The 18719-nt window shown below is 36.3% G+C and overlaps 1 protein-coding gene across 3 annotated transcripts in view; it reads right to left on the bottom strand.

The window, feature by feature from the left end:
- Positions 1–15211: 15211 nt before the first annotated feature.
- The window catches only part of kita (KIT proto-oncogene, receptor tyrosine kinase a), a 28836-nt gene continuing 25328 nt past the window's right edge, over positions 15212–18719 (bottom strand). For all 3 annotated transcript variants that reach the window (XM_046836324.1, XM_046836325.1, XM_046836326.1), the window contains exon 21: positions 15212–18710. In XM_046836324.1, the coding sequence (XP_046692280.1) occupies positions 18537–18710 (174 nt within the window). In that variant the 3' untranslated portion in view covers positions 15212–18536. The remainder of the gene's footprint in view (positions 18711–18719) is intronic.

Below are 18719 nucleotides of genomic sequence, written 5' to 3'. Positions count from 1 at the left end.
TTACTTAAAAGATTTTATTCATGGTGATTAGCCAATCATAGTTTTAGCAGTGGTAGAGATCATACAGATATAGATGCATGTATAAATGTATACATACATAAATACATGCACAAAAAGTGTAACATTGGCAAAAAAATTGTATTGTTCTTTCTTATAAAACCCTCAGCACATTTTAATCCAATGCACCCCAATGACCCTCCTTCATTATTTATTACCTCTTCACACTTCACATATGAATTATTCACTATTTAAAACAAAAGCATGAATGGCTTTTAATAAGGTCAGCACCTGAGCCCCAACATAATGGACATGAGTCCAGCCATGGAACATTTCGGCCTCAGAACGATCGTCTGTCCCTTTCATTAAAGATGCAACGGCTGGTGCAAGGGCACACAACAGACTGTGTTTTGAGTTCAGTTTTACAGTCATTCTTAGTTTTCTCTGCTGGGAGAGCCCACTGATGAAAGATCCCTACTTACAGGTTTATGTGATGAGTGCAGAGCTGTATTAATTTGTATTTTATTGACATATTAACATGCAATGATATATTAAATTATCTTACAAATAAGCCATTTATTGATGTCTATCAGCTCACAGAATGCTCACTACCTTTACATTTATGGCATTTGACAGATGTCCTTATCCAGAGCAACTTACATTTATCTCATTCATACAACTGAGTAGCTATGGGGTTAAGGGTCTTGCTCAGGGGCCCAAGATTGGCAGCTTGGAGTAACTGAGATTTGAACTCATGACCCTTGAATCCAAAGTCCAACGCCTTAACCACTACAGTACCACCTCCCCAATATCCTACTGTATGTCATCTTTTGGTGGCTCAAAGAAAATCCACAAAAATAGGTATTAGACATTTTTTTTTAAATGTATCTATTATATTTACTGTTTTATTATATTCACAGAACAGGTTTGCTGTCAGTCAGGAGTATAAATGAATTACAGATACAAATTGGATTTCTTTGTTCATGTTAGCAAAATAACATGTTTTGTTAACATGAGCACAGAAAGAAAGTGCTGTCAGCATGTAGAACTCCGGGATGTAAAGGACGGCTCAAGGAAATCAACATAGGGTTAACAGCGCGTCAAAAGCACAAAAACACAGGACTAGGTTGAATGATTGTAAGAAGCTACAGGTGAACAATCATTACACGTTTGCCAGTTTGCCTGCCATTACATGGTTTTGTTACAAAACAAGTACATATTCGTGTCACAGAATCATGCTGTGAATAGAAATACCCATGTTTTACATGACAGCTAATAAAAATGTTATTCAAATGAAGTTATTTCCATCTTCTTTTTTGAGTTATACATTTTTTTATGTCTGATGTCCATGGTACAGTATATGAATGAAAACCCTACTGCCAAATCATTGATCTTGAGTTTTTCTTGATTAACTGACAACACAATAGTCACAGCTAGGGCAGACTGGGTGGATTTTTTTGCCATTTACTGCTAAAGGCAAATTACGTTCCACTATATTTTGCTTATCTGTCAGCTTACTATGTCTTACTACACAATATTTCCAAAAGAAATTGGGTCACCTGACATTTCAGTAGCAATATAGCAGCATATGTGGTTCTTTTCCAAACTGTAACCACAAAGCTGGAGGCACTCAATCATACAGGACGTCTTTAGATGTGCTATTATAAAATTTTGCATTCACTTCAACTTGGAAACCCAAAACTGTTCCAGCATGGCAATGCCCCTGTGCACAAATTGAGCTCCTTAAAGATCTGATTAATGTGCTTTGGAGAGGAAGATCTTGAGTGGCCTGCTATAGAGCTCTGATCTTATCCTCACTGAACACTTTTGGGATGAATTGGAACGCTGACTGCACCCCCAGGCCTCCTCACCTACATCAGTACCTGCTTTTCGTAATACCCTTCTGGCTGATGAACACAAATATCCATAAGCACATTTCAAAATCTAGTGGAACATCTTCCCAGAAGAGTGGAGGAAATTATAAGAGAAAATTGGAAATGTGAAATGCAATGCTCAAAAATCACCTACCATACTTATGACCAGGTTACCTAATTCCTCTAGGACCAAGTTGGTGCATAAAACAACACACAACTACAAGAAACAACACAAAATTAATTATGAATACACAGATTTACACAATACCTTGACAAACTGAATTGACTTGCCCACTTGATTAGGAAAAAATAAAGCCACATTTCATTTATTATACACCTTGATGTATAAACTTGTTATCCCCTTTAGCTTTTTTGACATTTTGTAGTCTGTAAGTACTATGTATTTCAATTGTATTTCAGGAATCTGCCCATAATAGCTCATGATATGAATCTGATATGATACACTACAGTACCTTAGATTATTTACTCTATAGAGTATTAAAAGTAATACAGTAAAGTAGTCACCAGTATTTTTGTGAAATTAGTTCTGGTGCAACCAGTTGCCATCTGAGGTCCAATAGATATTTGAATTAAATAAAAATGGACCTGACCTAGTCTGAGGAATTAAGACAAAGACCTGCACTTGACTATTCATCTCCCATTTAGTACAAAGTCTTGGTCTTGGTTGAGACACTATTTATTTATTTTTTAATGGGTTTGAACTGCCTACAAAGGATATAACCTATATGTCAAATCGATTTACTGGATTCACACTATTATAGCACAACAGTGTGTCTGTGTGTGTGTGTGTGTGTGTGTGTGTGTGTGTGTGTGTGTGCCTGCATGTGTGTGTACATTTATACACATGAATCCATGTGTGTGGTTCTGTACTTGCAAAACCCATGTGGTAGTGCCAGAGGAAGTGGAGTGCATTTAGATAAACGGAGCACCAGTTTCTCCACTCCTCTCTCTTTTTTTCTTTCTCTTTTCTCTCTCTCTCTCATTCTCTCTCTCTCTCTCTCTCTCTCTCTCTCTCTCTTTCTCTCTTTCCATCCCTCTATCCTTCCCACCTATACTCTGCGGCTTTCACCTCTCTCCATCTATCAACAAGATGAGATGGGTGATCTACATATGTGTGTTTAAAAGAGAGAAAGAGAGAGAGAGAGAGAGAGAGAGAGAGAGAGAGAGAGAGAGAGAGAGAGAGAGAGAGAGAGAGATGTCAATCTGAAATGACCTTGTGTTGCACCTAACACTTACTCTGCCTCCACCATACATGCATACCACAAATTCACACACTAACACACATACACCCTGAACACACTCTCACACACTTCCTCAACAGCTGGCAAAATATAGGAAGTGGTAGTACCCAAACTTTATCCTACATCCTATTTAACCTACATAAGTTTGCATTGCATAAATTTCCCCCTAATTTGAAGATGAAAGCTTTTTTGTAACACAACCTGGACCTTGCATAAAATTAATTGGGATACTGATTATTTAGGTACTCAATATGTATAACAATTGAATGTGGAAAACATATAAATTCTATTGTGACAAAAAAATAATAAATAAAAAAGAGCAGAAGTTTGATAATTGGTACAAATACCATATTACTATTTAATATTACTATATAAGAAATATAAGAAAATTCTTCTTATTTGTGTTCCTTCCATCTTACTTTCAACCATAACTTGTTTCTCAGACCCTTTTGATAAAAATCATAAACATATTACCACCACCATGCTTTATTTTGAGAATCGTTTGCTCAGAATAATGAACTGTTTAAGTCCCTCACACCCCAAGTGGATCTATCTGGCCAAAGTTCTTTTTTTTTTAAATAATGACTTACTTTTTACTATTCTCCCATAAGGGACAAAATTTGTAGTGTATCTAAAAAATATCTGGTGTATTTCTCAGATGTGAATTTATGATGCTCCTTTAAAATTGTCTTTGGCTTTGTGGTTGCTTCTCTGAATGACATACTTACTACTCAGATACTGGCAATGAAAGACTTCTCTAGGCCCAGTATTTTTAAACAATGGATTTATGGGGATCTGCAGAGGTAAAATTTTTGGTTTATATATTGTACATCATTTTTTTAAATCAAAACCTGATGAATGTTTTTTTCCAGAAAACTGGCCTCAACCTTTGGTCTTTATAAAGCTGTTAGTTTAGCAATTGTGTTCACACTCTCATTATGTATCACAACAGTTGGACACAGATGGACTGGAGTCAACTTATTATGTGTCTTCTAAATGGCAGTTGGTTGCATTAGAACTAATTTAGGGGTTAAAACGTTAAAAGCATTATGTTGAAGTTAATACACAAATGCTCATTTTCTTTCTCTTTCACAAAACCACTTGCTTATGCTAAAAGTAGTACTAATGCCATCAAGCCACAGTGGTAACACAAAGCACACACACACACACACACACACACACACACACACACACACACACACACACACTCACTCACTCACTCACTCACTTCTAACCACCATTGCATACTTCCAGCCAGAGGCTTCAAAAGACAATAGCAGTCTGTAAAATCTCAACATCACATGGAGACCCATCTATCTGTCTTTAGGCTATGTACAAATGCCACTGCATTAGAGTGCTTCAGACATTCTCATGACTGCACCAGAACTATTATGCTAAACTAACACCTCACAAATATGTCTCAGCTGAGGATATCTGTCTCTTTCCCAGAAAGCTTATAAAAGCTCACTTACAATTTTTCCACTCACAACGTTCTATAGAAAGAATGACTTCTTTAATAACCCTTATCTGTTAAACTTATCTGTTAAAACACCAGTACAGAAGGTCAAACAGTTGTCCAATACAGAAACAAAAGGTACTATCTAAATAAATAAAAATCTAATAAATCAAATACTAGATAAAAAAATATAATTTTTTTTAAAATAATTGTTAAAAATAATTACTCCTAGAAATTTAAACTTTATTTCATCAGACAATATCCGAATATGAATAGTGTGCATAAAGCGGGAATAATAAGGATATTAAAAATAACAGGATAGAGATTAGATCCAGGCCACTTGTCCATGTAGCAAACAATGGTTTAAGTATGTGAGGACCAAGCAATGAAGATTAATGGTGTATTTGTGTATTGATCTCTATTTATGTAAAAATCAGCATGTTAAACCCATTACACCCTATTACAAAAAGTGTTACCTGAGTCCAAGAAAGTACATGTTTTTCCCAATAGGATGTCTGTCAGAAAATTAGACCCCACACACAATGTTTAAAAGAAAAAACACTCCAAATAATGCTACCATGAAAATTCTGAAGTCTTTGCACTCCCAAAGTATATACATACTCATACACTTGTATTCTTACCGCATACCTTCCATCATCAGGCTTAAAACTTTCACTGAAAAAGAAGGAAAATGGTGGAATGAATGTTGCTTGCATGTGTGGTTTTGTGGTAAATAATTTCTTGATTTCTTGTGTATGGTTATAGCCAACAATTTATACCACATTGCACTTGATCTGAGGAAGTGAAGTAGGATTACTGTGTTGTAACAAGGGTGACAAGTTGATCAAAGTTGACTACCATGGCTGTTTATCCCATTCTTTCTCCTGTAATTAATTTTGGTCAGATGGTAGGCAGACTCATTGGAAATCACATGCTCTAAATTGTCAGGGATCTCATCACGTATTCTCAAAATAACGCTGTAAACCATATGTCAAAAACCAAAGACACACATAATGATGATAATACAAAGAATACAAAGTTCAGATCAACTCTCAAAAACAATTATTATTTTTGAAGCTTCTGTGTTTTTTTTATTACACAGTCAACAAGGGCAACATTCCTTACGTTATGATATTGTATATATACCTTTATGCTTTGCTCTTTATAATGTAGGGTTGATATAAAAAGTCCACACACCCCTGTTAAAATGGCAGGTTTTTGTATGTGAAAAAAAATGTGATATAACATCCAACATTATATTCAATTAAATGAGAAGAAACTTTTTTGGGAAAAGAAGAAAAAAAGTGAATAACCTGGTAATAAAAGAATGCATCCAACATAACTAATTTTGTTTTAAATCACCTTTTTCATGTAATACAGAACCCAGTATTTTAGGTTAAGAGTCTACCAGCTTCACATATCTTGACTTCCACAAAAGTATTCAAGCTCTATTAGATTGTGAAGGTATTCATGGCATTTCACAGGTTTTCTAAAGGATTTGGGTCTGGGCTCTGACTAGGCCATTCCTAAATATTGAAAACATTTCTTTGTTGACTTGGATTTGTTCTGCTGAGGTGAATTTTATCTTAATCCTTAGTATTGTAACATAGGCCTGTAGCTTTTAGTTCCAAAATAGGTTGGAATTTGCATTGATCCATGATTCCTTTTGTTCTGAGAAAAAACCATAAGTATGGTGTTTTGGGTGATAAACTTGATTTGCACCAAACATTTTTTCCAAACTTTTAATGCCCAGAAGATTCCACCTTGGTCTTGTCAAACTGTAATTTAAATTTCCACATGGTTTTGATCATTTAGGTGTGAGTAAGGGCTTCTATCTAGCCACCCTACCTCATAGCCGAGATATACCGGGAGTGAGAAATGCTTCTTTAATGTTAAAGGTTTCCCTATTTTCCCTATTCTTTTTTTTTGGAATGATATCCTTTTCTTGGTCACTGTGGTACTCCATGTTCTTCACTTATTGCTCATGGGTTTCATAGTGTTCCATATTTCAGGTAATCTCTTGATAATTCTTTCAAACCCCTTTTTAGATTATTGCCATTCAACAATGAGATCCTGTACATGCTTTATAATCTCTTTACCTTTACCGGGCAGATAGAACCAAAATAATGTCAAGAAAATCCAAATCAGAATGAATCAAATGTGACTGATAAGTATTGTAAAATGTATTTTCTCAACCTTTCAATTTCTATATAGCTACTTTGTTATAATGTTTATTACTAAAGACACAAGAAGAATAGAATTGATTTGAATTGACGTGTCACTCAACCTCAACCAAATAAAAAATGTTTATGACTATGACTCTGCATGACCATTACTGATGGGAATCTCTAAAGATATTTTTCCAGGTGGATTTAGATGAGCACCAGGGAATTATTATGTCTAGAATTCTATTTACGGGCTCATCAGATAAGCCGAAGGGTATCCAACAGTCTTTCCTTTCTCAGTTAGACTTTGTTGACACTTGTTTTTCTCACTTCAAATTACGTCCAACTACAAGAGACAACTGAGAGTTTGAGCAGTAATGCCAAACAGACTGGTTTGAACATCAGTATAAAAAAATCTATCAAGTGAATTGTATCCATTTTATTCCAGATGCTCCCAGTTAAAAGGGATGGTTCTTACCTGCTGTAAGGCACACAATGTTCAAAACAAATGAGAACTTAGAAAAAGATTGTCACAGCTGTATTTCCCAGAATAGATGAAGAGTCAAGTCAGTACAAGTGGGTTTAATTGTCATTTCAACTCCATAAAGTTGAACAGTACACAGTGAAATAAACTGTCCTTCAGGACTAAGGTGTTATATACAACACCATAAAGTTACATTAGACAGCACAAAATTAAATAAGACATAAGCACACCTACACACAGGACTACATAAAGTGAATGTGAGCAAATGTGTACAAACAACACAAGTCACAACGACTCAATACAACGACTCATCGATTTTCATACCAGTCATTCTTGTTCAGTATTTCAAATCAGGGCCTGGGAATGTACATTTATATTTGCAGCATTTAGCAGATGCCCTTGTCCTCAGAGACGTACAAAAGTCCTTTGAATCTACACTGGTACGCTAGATAAAAAAACTTTATATTAATAGATATGTGATTTTTACAAAGCAAACTTGGTAAGTGCTAATTTAAGTGTTTCTAGAAGAGGTAGGTTCTCGATACATGCGTAAGCATCTATCATAAAGATATGACAGTCACAGCATGACAATATGCAAAGAAATATAATAAAAAGAAGTCAAACCAACTAGGTATATTACTCCTCGTAGAATAAATGAATAAATGAATACATTTGGAATATTACCTAACAACAGTACAATAAGATCTATAGCACAGTAAGTGGCAGTGCACAGAGCTAATGTGGATGTGGAGTAATGCAAAAAAGCATGGTCCTTAATATTAAATACTGTATTTTTCAAACTTCGATCGATTTAGTTTTATTTGTTTTTAAATATAATTGTTAAAGCCCCTATACTTTTATGAGGAAGAAACCTTGAGAGAACCCAGGCTCAACAGGGAACCCATCCTCAGCTGGATCATGCTGAATGTTCATTTATTATAGCTCCATTATTGCTGAGGTTTTAAACTTTTCACTGATAAACACTTGAGTGCAAAACTGTAGCTTCATGGCAACTGTAACCCAAAGCCATTGTAGCAAACAATAGTAATTACAGTCCAACAGTTTGATGTGTCAGCAGATTTTAAGAGTGAAGTTAGAGGGAAGGTGTTTAATGTGTTTGTGTGTGTGTGTGTGTGTGTGTGTGTGTGTGTGTGTGTGTATGTGCAAGTGTCAGTCCAGTCTCTTTGCGCTAAGGATTCTGATGGTTTGTTAGAAGAGTTGTTAATCAAATAACCTAGAAGTCATTTTTCTGCCTAATTGCTGAGTAACAGAATGGTGCTCACCAGAGAGCTGCCTTCTTGCACATTCTAAAAAACACAGCTGTGATCAGATAGATAGATAGATAGATAGATAGATAGATAGATAGATAGATAGATAGATAGATAGATAGATAGATAGATAGATAGATAGATAGATAGATTATTCATCCCAATGGGAAATTTAGAAATTGTACCATCCAGTACTCATCTCATAGAATCATATCTTACACACTGTATCCTTTAAAAACATTTAGTAAGGTTTGCGTTTCCTTTATACAACCTCAAAGAGGATGCATTTCCTTGTGAATCTTTTTAAAAGTTATTTCAGGGAGCTACTGCAACTACTGCAGAATTTACTCATTAGATATAAAGTTTTATATGCATGGAGCATTATTTTTTGCAACCTTGGCCAGTGTTTTAAAAAATGTGTGAAACACATTGCTCGTTGATTTGTTTATACAGATGGGACATCTGATGATGTGGATGATGGTTGTTTTTCTTTTTTGGCAAATAAATTGTAAAGAGCATTTTTAGCTCCAAGGACGAGGAAGCAAACAGCCACTTTCTACTTTTCTCATGTTCAAACACACATTTGCAAGCATTTGCATGATTTATTTTTTTATTCTTATAATTTGATGTCAGAACTCATGTCTTTTACTATCAATCATTACATGTGCATCAGACCAGGGTCTAATTATTTTGTCATTTGAGATGATTTCACTAACATGCACAAGCATACACACACACACACACACACACACACACACACACACACACACACACACACACACACACATATCCCAGGTTAAACAAGTTAAACAAAATTTGACACAATGGATGCAATTGGTTTGCAATTCAGATTCACCTACATTGCAAATAATATCTTCTTATAATCTGTATTAACACCAGCCTCCAATGCAACACAACACATACATTCTTTATATGTCATAAAAACGTCACATGTGGCTAATCACATGACTAATTCCTGCCTGTTGTTTTTTTACTGCCTCAAACATTTTCACATGTAGTGAGACATGAGACCACCCCAACATATATAATATTTTTCACTTGACATTTTTAGGTTTTCATTTTTGTTTATTCGATTTGTTCACTTATTTATTGCCATACTTTTTTTGCATTATTTAGTTTTTTCTTTTTTACATGCTTTTCGAATATGGCTTGATTTTTTTTCGTGTGATTTTCTCCATGTATAATTCTTTTTCATATGATCACATATTGTTTTATTGTTCGCATATGATTTTTATTTAAATGGACACATGCCGTTTCATGGCATAACACGTTGAAACCTGTGGCAACTTGATGTTTTTGTCACATGCAAATTTTATTCATGTTACCATTTGAAGAAACAAATTATGTATGGGTTTTTTTTTTTATGTAAAAAGGCATGCTCATGTATTACTGAACAAAACTATAAACTTAAAATGTGTAAAAGTATAGTGTAAAAAACGCTGGACGGAAATGTACAATCACTATTACATCATTACCTGTTTGTTCAAAGGCTTATAGTGTTTGATGTCAATTGCTACTCGATTCCAGTCATCTGATGCAGGATCCCGTCTGCCCACCAAGTGAATAGGGGAAGAGACTATGATAAGACAAAGCAATGGTTTACAGTCAGTGCTTTGATATGTCTAGAGGCATGCAGCCTCACATGCATTCCTTAACACAATCGCATGACTGAGAGTTCCACTTTTCAGGGCATCCCCCTTTCTTTGTTTTCTCCATTCTTCAATTTCACTGTAAATGTTCTGTCAGCTTGGTGTTTGGAAGACAACTGACAACTCTTTTTAGCTTGTCAATCTATCAGCCTACAACCAGCAAGAGCTGTAATGTTAATAAATGAAATGTCTGAGGTAAATGTTTTGAGTCTTGAGGGAGGGATGTGAGAGTAGATACATAATCAGATGAATTGGAAATACTCCAAACACAGAAAAATGAAGGTAAAGCAATGTATATAAAAGAGTACAAATGCTTTCTTTGTCACTCCAGCAGAACTCTATCAGAGTACAGCAATGTACCTCTGAACATTGGTATATTTTTGTACCTTCTTGTTTGTACCTCTAAAATAAAATTAATGCACACCTAGTGTTAAAAAAAGGTCCCTTTGTTCTGCCCTGGTATGGTTTAAAATTACATCCTGATCATAGATCCTGCCGGCAGAACATCAGTGAAATTATATGGGAAAATATCAGGATGCAATTTTAAACCATGCCAAGACACAAAAGTACATTTCTATCACTAGTAGTGCATTAAAGTTCTTTTAGAGTTACAAACAAGAAGGTACAAACATACAGGTACACTGTAAAACATTGCTGTACAAATGACCACATTCTGACAGTAACATGCTGTTTTTTTTTTTATTAAAACAGTAAAATTCCCTATAAAACAATGCATTCTAAGTAATTGTGTGGTCTTAAATCACACCCTACACCCTCATTGATTACTCCCTTTATTAGTTTACTAGTATAGTCCACTTGACTGAGTAAATAAAAACAAATAAGTAAATTCAGACACTGATAACCAGCTACTGTTAACAAGCAGAATCACTGAAAGAAAGAACAAGAAACAAAACTACGATTGACATACAGTCAGAGCCTTAGACAAAATCAACTGAATTAAAACGGATGATAAAACAACTTTAAAACAACATTACCAGCTCCACTTATTAGAGTTCGGCTCTATTTCTGTCATATATCTACAAAACATTCTTTCAGACTTAACACAGGTTTGTATTTGATTTTAAATATTTCGTTTGACCTCACCATTTTGGAGATCAGTGGTTGCTTTAGTTGGGCTCTTCTATGGCTGCTGTAACTGTGTTTGTAAAACACATTTGTTATGACAAAAAAAGTCAAGAGAAATTCTGATTAATTGATTTTAGTTCACTATTGATGGTGATGTAATCATCATTATCATCTAATGACCATATTGACTGACCTTAGTGTTTATTTTTTGGTTTTATGAGTAATTCCTAATTAATTATAATTAATTATAAATAAATATTATAAGATCGTTATAATATATAACGACTCTCCAAGACTTATAGAAAGGATTTTTAAATACATTTGATGCAAAAAAAACTTTAGAGCTAAAGCACTATTTAGACCTGTCTCTGCCCCTCTCTGTGATTTTAATTGTTAAAATGTATTTAAAGAACCCACATATTGATCTTTTGTATGACATATCTGTTTTTGTTTTTAAGGCCTGTCTCTGTAGTTTGTCAGCAAATTTGGTCACACATGTCTTTAAACTGCCTAAATTGTGAGTGTAAGCAGATGCAAAGCATGCAAAAATTGTATAAGTTTATGTAAAAATGTTGTGTCAAAAGAAGTGAAAACAACGACAAATTTAGGGATTTACATTCAAATAAAAAACTGGTGTTAAATTATTATGTCACAGAAACCTGTTGCTGTTCGTCAGCCTTACACACTACACACTGACATTTATTTTATTTTAAACTTGAGGATGGAGTCTTTAAGTATGGCCCATGCGCTCTCATAATATATTGCACAGTATTCTCTCTGGTTCGGACTTGGGTTAGAGTGCGACAAACCGAAATGGACTGACTGTCAGCACAGTAAATGTAAACAAGTGGCAAAGAACTGTTACATAAGCACAGCAGTTAATACATATTATGCAAAAGTAGAAAAGTGTGCACTGTGCTTGTGAACCGCCCTCCCTCTTCCCTACAAAATTGGTATGCACTCATCCACCTTGTGTTTCTTAATCTCTTCACTCCATCTTGCTTCACTGCTGGTTCTCCTTTCCTACCAACTTCCACCATCTATCTTCTGTTCTGTACACAACGTGCAGGTCAAACTGTCAGTAAAGCCGCAGAAACCACAGGAAAACAACACTCATTAAAGGAGACATCTCTTTCTCTTTCTCTCTCTCTTTCGCTCTCTATCATACCTCTAAGAGACAAATATGTAGTCATGTGCACTTGAACAGACATACACGCTGTATGCACTGCTATAAAGGCGGTTTGCTATAAGGAATACCATGCAGCCAGTCATACTTCGCTAAATGCAGAGAGGAAAACACACATCAACATTTGTTCTTAGGCACCTTGGTTAGCCTGTATGAGTAATACAAAAAAGGATATTGTGGGGAGTGGAATAAACTGACTTCGCTACACTGCTGTCATTTGTTTTTTTTATTTGTAAAAGATGAGTGAATGAACACAAGTTAAATGTGTCATAGCAAGATTCAAAGACTGAGCTTATATTTTCATATTTAGATAGGCATAAATTACTGGAATAACAGTGGTGCCTGGTATGAGAGGAAGAGGGTGAAATTCTGTGGTCGTTGCTAGAAACACGTGTGCCTGTTCCAAGTGACAAAACGGTGTGCATGGTTTCATTGGGGTTTTTTTATTTGTTTAAGCCAATATTGTACCTAAGAGACTGTGTTTTTATTGTCTGCCCATCATGTCCCTTCTTCTCAAAAATGCTTTTATTACAACGTGTTTTATGGTAACTAGGAACCTTATTGAACTTGTATTGAGTGTGATATGTTTGTAAAAGTGACTCACTGTACGGAGAAAATGATGGATGAAAAATCCTGAAACCACCCCTATATCTGTACATTAGGTTTATGATCTGGTGTTCACCTCATGTAGCTTAAAAAGTTAGCTGTTTGTATTTCTCTCCCAGCTCTCTGCAGATCATATAGAAAATCTCTTAAAGCGGTTGAGTGCTGCAGTTCTGCTCAACTCAAGGGACTTTACTCATTTATGTCCTGGTGGGAAACTCCATACAAGATTTACAATTACAAAAGACCTACAAAGGATTTACAGGTTTTGCACAGATGTGTTCTTATCAGTCAAATCATAACACGCTCATAAACTCTCCATCTCTCTGCTGGTTATTGCATTCAAACAGACTCTTCAGGTGCTGCTTACTCACTGTGTGTTTTTGGCAGGTTTCAATAGTGGGAAATCCTTCTCCTCTTATCAGATAGATGAGCAAACAATGAGCTCAGTCTTTGCAGGAGAGTCACAAGCACCGGATACAGTACAGCAGAGATGGGACATCTGAACTCGAAGTTTCTTCTGCCAGAAACAACCTTTTTCAGAACACAGCATCAAGTTTGAAATAAATATTGCAAAGCAGGATCTTGCCACGTTGCCAGTGTCAACACTTGTAACGACTGTGTTTCATACCAAAGCATGAATTATTTTTATTTCACAGACTCGGTGGAAGCAGATGTCCAGCTCTGGATTTGAGACAGCCCACTGTTCAATAAATATGATTTGCAGTTGGGTGTAATCAAAATTCCGCATTTAAACATCATAAGTTCTACTATTTCAAAAGAGACCCCATTTGGGCAGCCAGAACCTGTGAAATTGTACACAATAAAACATATTTTTTGAGATATAAAAGAAAGGAATGTTGTAATACAATAAAAACACTCTGTGGGTTAGGGGTTAAACAAAATGTTAGAAACATGTATGGGTAGTGATACATGTTTAAAATTTTATACTGGGTTTTGTTTGAGTGTTGAAAAGATATTGCTATTAAAAAGTTAAATAACTTCTAGGTTGTTGTGGAGTTTAACTGTACACAATCTGCCTTTCTTTATATAGTGGGATACACCAGCACAACAGTGGAAAGCTGAAGGGGCACAGGGGGCACCTCAGGACCACTGTACAGTAATCCCCTGTTTATCGCGGTGGTTATGTGGCAAATGCAATTCTGCAATAAACAAAAGCAGGGGATTACTGTACTACTCCATAGATGCTTATTTTCAATTTAAAGTAATCCATTTATAGTTTACCCCTTCTAACCATGTGTGTATACATGCATGCCAGAACCTTAACAGGTCACAATGTGACTGTTACATATATTTATTATAAATATCTATTTACTCTACTTATGCACTCTGTGCAATTTTTAACTATTTGTTTTGTTTGGTGTGACTATGGTTGTGACTATGCCCTCTGAAACTTGCATTAGACTATTATCTCCTCATCTTCTATCAACTTTTTTGCTTTGGAGTGGATTTTTATGCTTTTGGAGCCACTGGAACTCAAAAAGTTCTCCCTTACCATTGCAGACTCTTCACCACTTGTGTGCTTACATGCTGAACTTTATACTTCAGTTAATTACCCCATATTAGAGCTCCTGACTAGAAGACCTTTGGCTAAGCACACCACACCTTCATCAAATATGTCTGCTGTTCAACTCGCTACATTGCACAGACTGCTGCACTCACTCAATGCCTCCATGATTAGCATTTTGCTTTGCTGCTTCTAGCAATCATATTTCACAGCTAATCCTTTGTTTCTCTTCCTAGCGTTTAGATAAGGGATGAGCTTTGTTCCAGAAAAGCCCCACCAGCTATAAAATAGCCTTTGAATGAATGTTTGAGACTCACACAGATGTAACAGGAGCTCACTATATGCCTTGTTTATAAGGTCATCATTGCTGCTCTTGGAGCAGTTTAATGTTGGATTACAAGAACTTGAGTGCCCTGCACAGATTCCTTACCTCAACCCCATTGAACAATTTTTTGGGATAAACTGGACACCAGCTAAACCCCAGATATTATCCAACATCAGTACCTGACCGCTGTAATGCTATGCTCTAAAATGAGGAAGGGAAAGAATACATCTGGTATGGTATGTATAGCAAAGTATATTTTATGTTAACTTGTCCATTATAAAAAGAACAAAAAACATACCTGGTGAAATCATTTCTGTTTCAATGGTTTATTTACAGTGTATAATAACAAAACATGACAGACACACATGACAGGTCTTACACAATAAAACATTTCAAAGGTTTGCAAAATAAAACCTTTTAAATAAATATACAATGAAGAAATGCGCAGATCAAACCTTCTCTTCAAGGGACAAATAATCACCAATCATTTGTCCTAAAACAGACCTAAAAAATAAAATATCCATGCTTTATCATATACTGTAGTAAATACGACATGATGACGTTACATTGGTTTACATGTGATTAGATGTTGTGATATACTGCTGTACACTAGGTGTACCAAATATCAATGAAGTCGCACATCTGCTACAGGCATTTAAGCCACATGTTATGTTAGGACCTTAATTCATATACACACAGCCAACGGGTGGAACTAGTTGAGTAACCATTCTGCAATGGATATGCAAAGGAAATATGAAAAACACACACACACAAAACAAAGAGGTGCACTTAAATGTTTACAGCATTAGCATAAACGTACCACGGCCCTAAAAAATAGTGACATCATTTACACATGATACAATAGAGCAAGCAAAAGCACAGGAGTGGTATCTTGGCCATAAACCAGCAGCTGGGAACCAGTTTATGGTATACAGTGTATTTGACAAGCTGTATAAATAATAGCTCATCGGTGCTCTGGTGTCTTACCAGCAAAATGACCTGCATTATGCTACAAGGAACACACACAGCCACAGACATACACAATCACACACACACACACACACACACACATACACACAAGTGCAGACAGGTGCCCCTTAGAACAATGTCACAGTGTGGGAAGAGGGTGAGAGGAAAGCGGTGGAGGTGGGATAGAGAGCGGCTGGGATCTCCCCAACTCAAGTGCCCTGGAAGTGAAACTTCCGCTGGAGGAAGCAGCTGGACACAAAGAACAGAAAGAGAGCGAGGAAATTAACTACTGACGAGTGCCTGGCTACTGCTGTTACAACTTAGTCTACCTGGCATGGTCTAAATCGCTCAGTCTGTTGCAGGATTCAGACTAACACTCCATCTCTAATGCAAGGCTGCTCTTTTCCCAACTGGCAGGTCAACAAGAATTGAGAATTCTCTCATTGGCTCTCCCTCAGAGCAGCTACCCCTCCACTGTCAGATCCAATGAGACGCCTCCCATTGGCTGTTCCTATGCAAAGTGTGTGCCCATTGGCACCCATTTCTGAGAAGCAGTAGCTTTCAGTTGTCGATTTCCTCGACAGCAAGATTCTTATTGGCAAAAGAGCAGACTTTTATTCTAAGTGTTGTTGACTCTGAGGCACAACAGTTGGTAGTGGTGCTGAGAATGACATACAATGCTTTTCTGATGCACCTTCATAGCCTAACTCTAATGTCCTAAGCTCAGATATACTCGGCAACACTTATTGTACATATACTGTATGTAATGACAAAAAAACTGATTTCTTCATAAACATGTGAACAGAAAGGATAATATACATTACAATATCTTTAAACCAATGCGCTTTAGTAAAAATGTACATATCTACAAAAACATATTTCTCTGCTTCCATATCAACAGCTTCAAATGTTGGAATTGGAGTCTCTTGAGACTGGTCCTCACAAAATATGCAATGTTTAAAATGCTTTAACTAATCCAAGGTCTAGGCAGCTGCACCTACACCACAGACAGTTGTAATTTGAAATGTGAGAGATTCATTGATGAAGCACAAATTTACACTACTCAGCCATGTCCATGTATATACCACAGTAGAAGTGGATAAGTAGAAGGTGAAATGATCTTTACAAAGTCCTTTTAATTTTCTTTGGAATCTGCTCAACATCTTAGCCGGTGTATTTGGGAAGCCTGAAGGACTCTGGTTAATTAGATTTCTCACAATTTCTAGATTAAAGTTCTGGACGAAATCCTTCACATAACAATCCAAGCATAATACTGATCTTGAAGCCTATATGTTATTCTGCACAGACAACTCGCCGTTTACACTTTACCACTTTGAGGTGCTACTTTGTTTCCTTGTGAAAAAAAAAGAAGTTCTATAAGAAGCTGTTATTTATACTGTAACAACAGGAAAAAAATCTATGAATAATAACGACTTAAGAAAAACAAGGGAGCTGTTGTGTTCCTGTACTCATCGAAACCACCAGAAATGTAGAGACCAGAGGAAAAAAAAACATGCACTTCACCTAATTATTAAGCTGTCATTTGCATATAAGCAAAGCGTGCTGTCAAAAATTTACTCAATCCGTATTTGAATAATACTGAGGCAGCATATCTCTACCAAAATGTCCTAAAGCCATTAGATCAAGCACAATACTAATATGTGCTTTCAAAAACAAAGAATCCAGGACATATATGTATACTATATACTGCAAAGAAAGCGCATCTACATACAAGATAGTGATTAAAAGTGCTTTTCTGTCTATTTGTATTGACCTGTAAATGAAGGATAGATGCATAAGCTTTCATCGTTGCAAGTGTAATTTGCTGAGCCGGTATATTTGGTGGCATGCAAGACATTTCTGTCATGTTTGTGCTCTGTTTTATTTTCCTGACTGTAAATTGACATGCTGCGCACATGTGGATAAAGGTTGGGCAAAACTGGGTGTGAAATCCTTTGTGGAATTTCAGATTCTATACTGATAATAAACTGCATGAACAATACTACCCCCACTGCCCCCTCTTAATACAGATGCAGGGCTAAGACACAGTGTTGTAAGTCCTCTCCTAGACATTTGTCTCCCAACTTTAAAGTTCCTCCCTCTTTTAGGTTTCCATTGACTGTGGATTCTGGACCTTTTGCCTTCAAAAAAATAAAAACATATGCACTTGTATATAGGTCTCGACAAATTTGCACTACATCACATTGCCAACTGTGCAGGAGCGCCTAAAAACACACAAAGCTTTTAAATATCGGCGTCATGTTTATGTGTGCGTGCTATGATCACGAAAATAAATCCTGATAGATTATCAACTTTGTTCCCCAGTACCTATGCAGAATAAAAAAAAAGTACCACAAAAGGAGGCCTGTTGTGCAGAATATCAAAGAAAATAAAGGAAAATTATAAACTCTCCCTAAAACTTCTGTGTCCCATCATCCCATGTCACATGATCCTGCAGCAATGGGGGAGAAAAAGAGTGAAAATTACTCTGTACATCATCCGCTATGTACATCAGGAAAGGGGAAGAGTTGTGGGAAGTTGATGTGACGTCTTTCCGCCTTGATGACTGATCCAGTGTTCGATCCAGTCGTATTTTCCTCAGCACAGGCTAGTCTGAAAGGCTTAGTCTTGATGGATAAACCAGCATTTTGGTAGATGTTTTTTTATGCCTGTGGCTGCCTGGGAGCTGCTTCCTCTAAAAAAACATCGTCAGTGGAGAGTAGAGGCAGAGTAGGAGTGCTATGACCACTTCCTGAATTGCATGGTGAGGAGTGAGAAAAAGGCTCCTCTCGAGGACTTGTGACTACAGGCAACCTGGAGCTGAAGTTCAGATAGATCTAACAGAG

The sequence above is a fragment of the Silurus meridionalis genome, chromosome 23 (genome assembly GCF_014805685.1).
Source record: "Silurus meridionalis isolate SWU-2019-XX chromosome 23, ASM1480568v1, whole genome shotgun sequence".
Classification (NCBI taxonomy): Eukaryota; Metazoa; Chordata; class Actinopteri; order Siluriformes; family Siluridae; genus Silurus; species Silurus meridionalis.
Note: the sequence above shows the minus strand (reverse complement) of the source record. Positions and strands in the feature narration are given on the sequence as shown.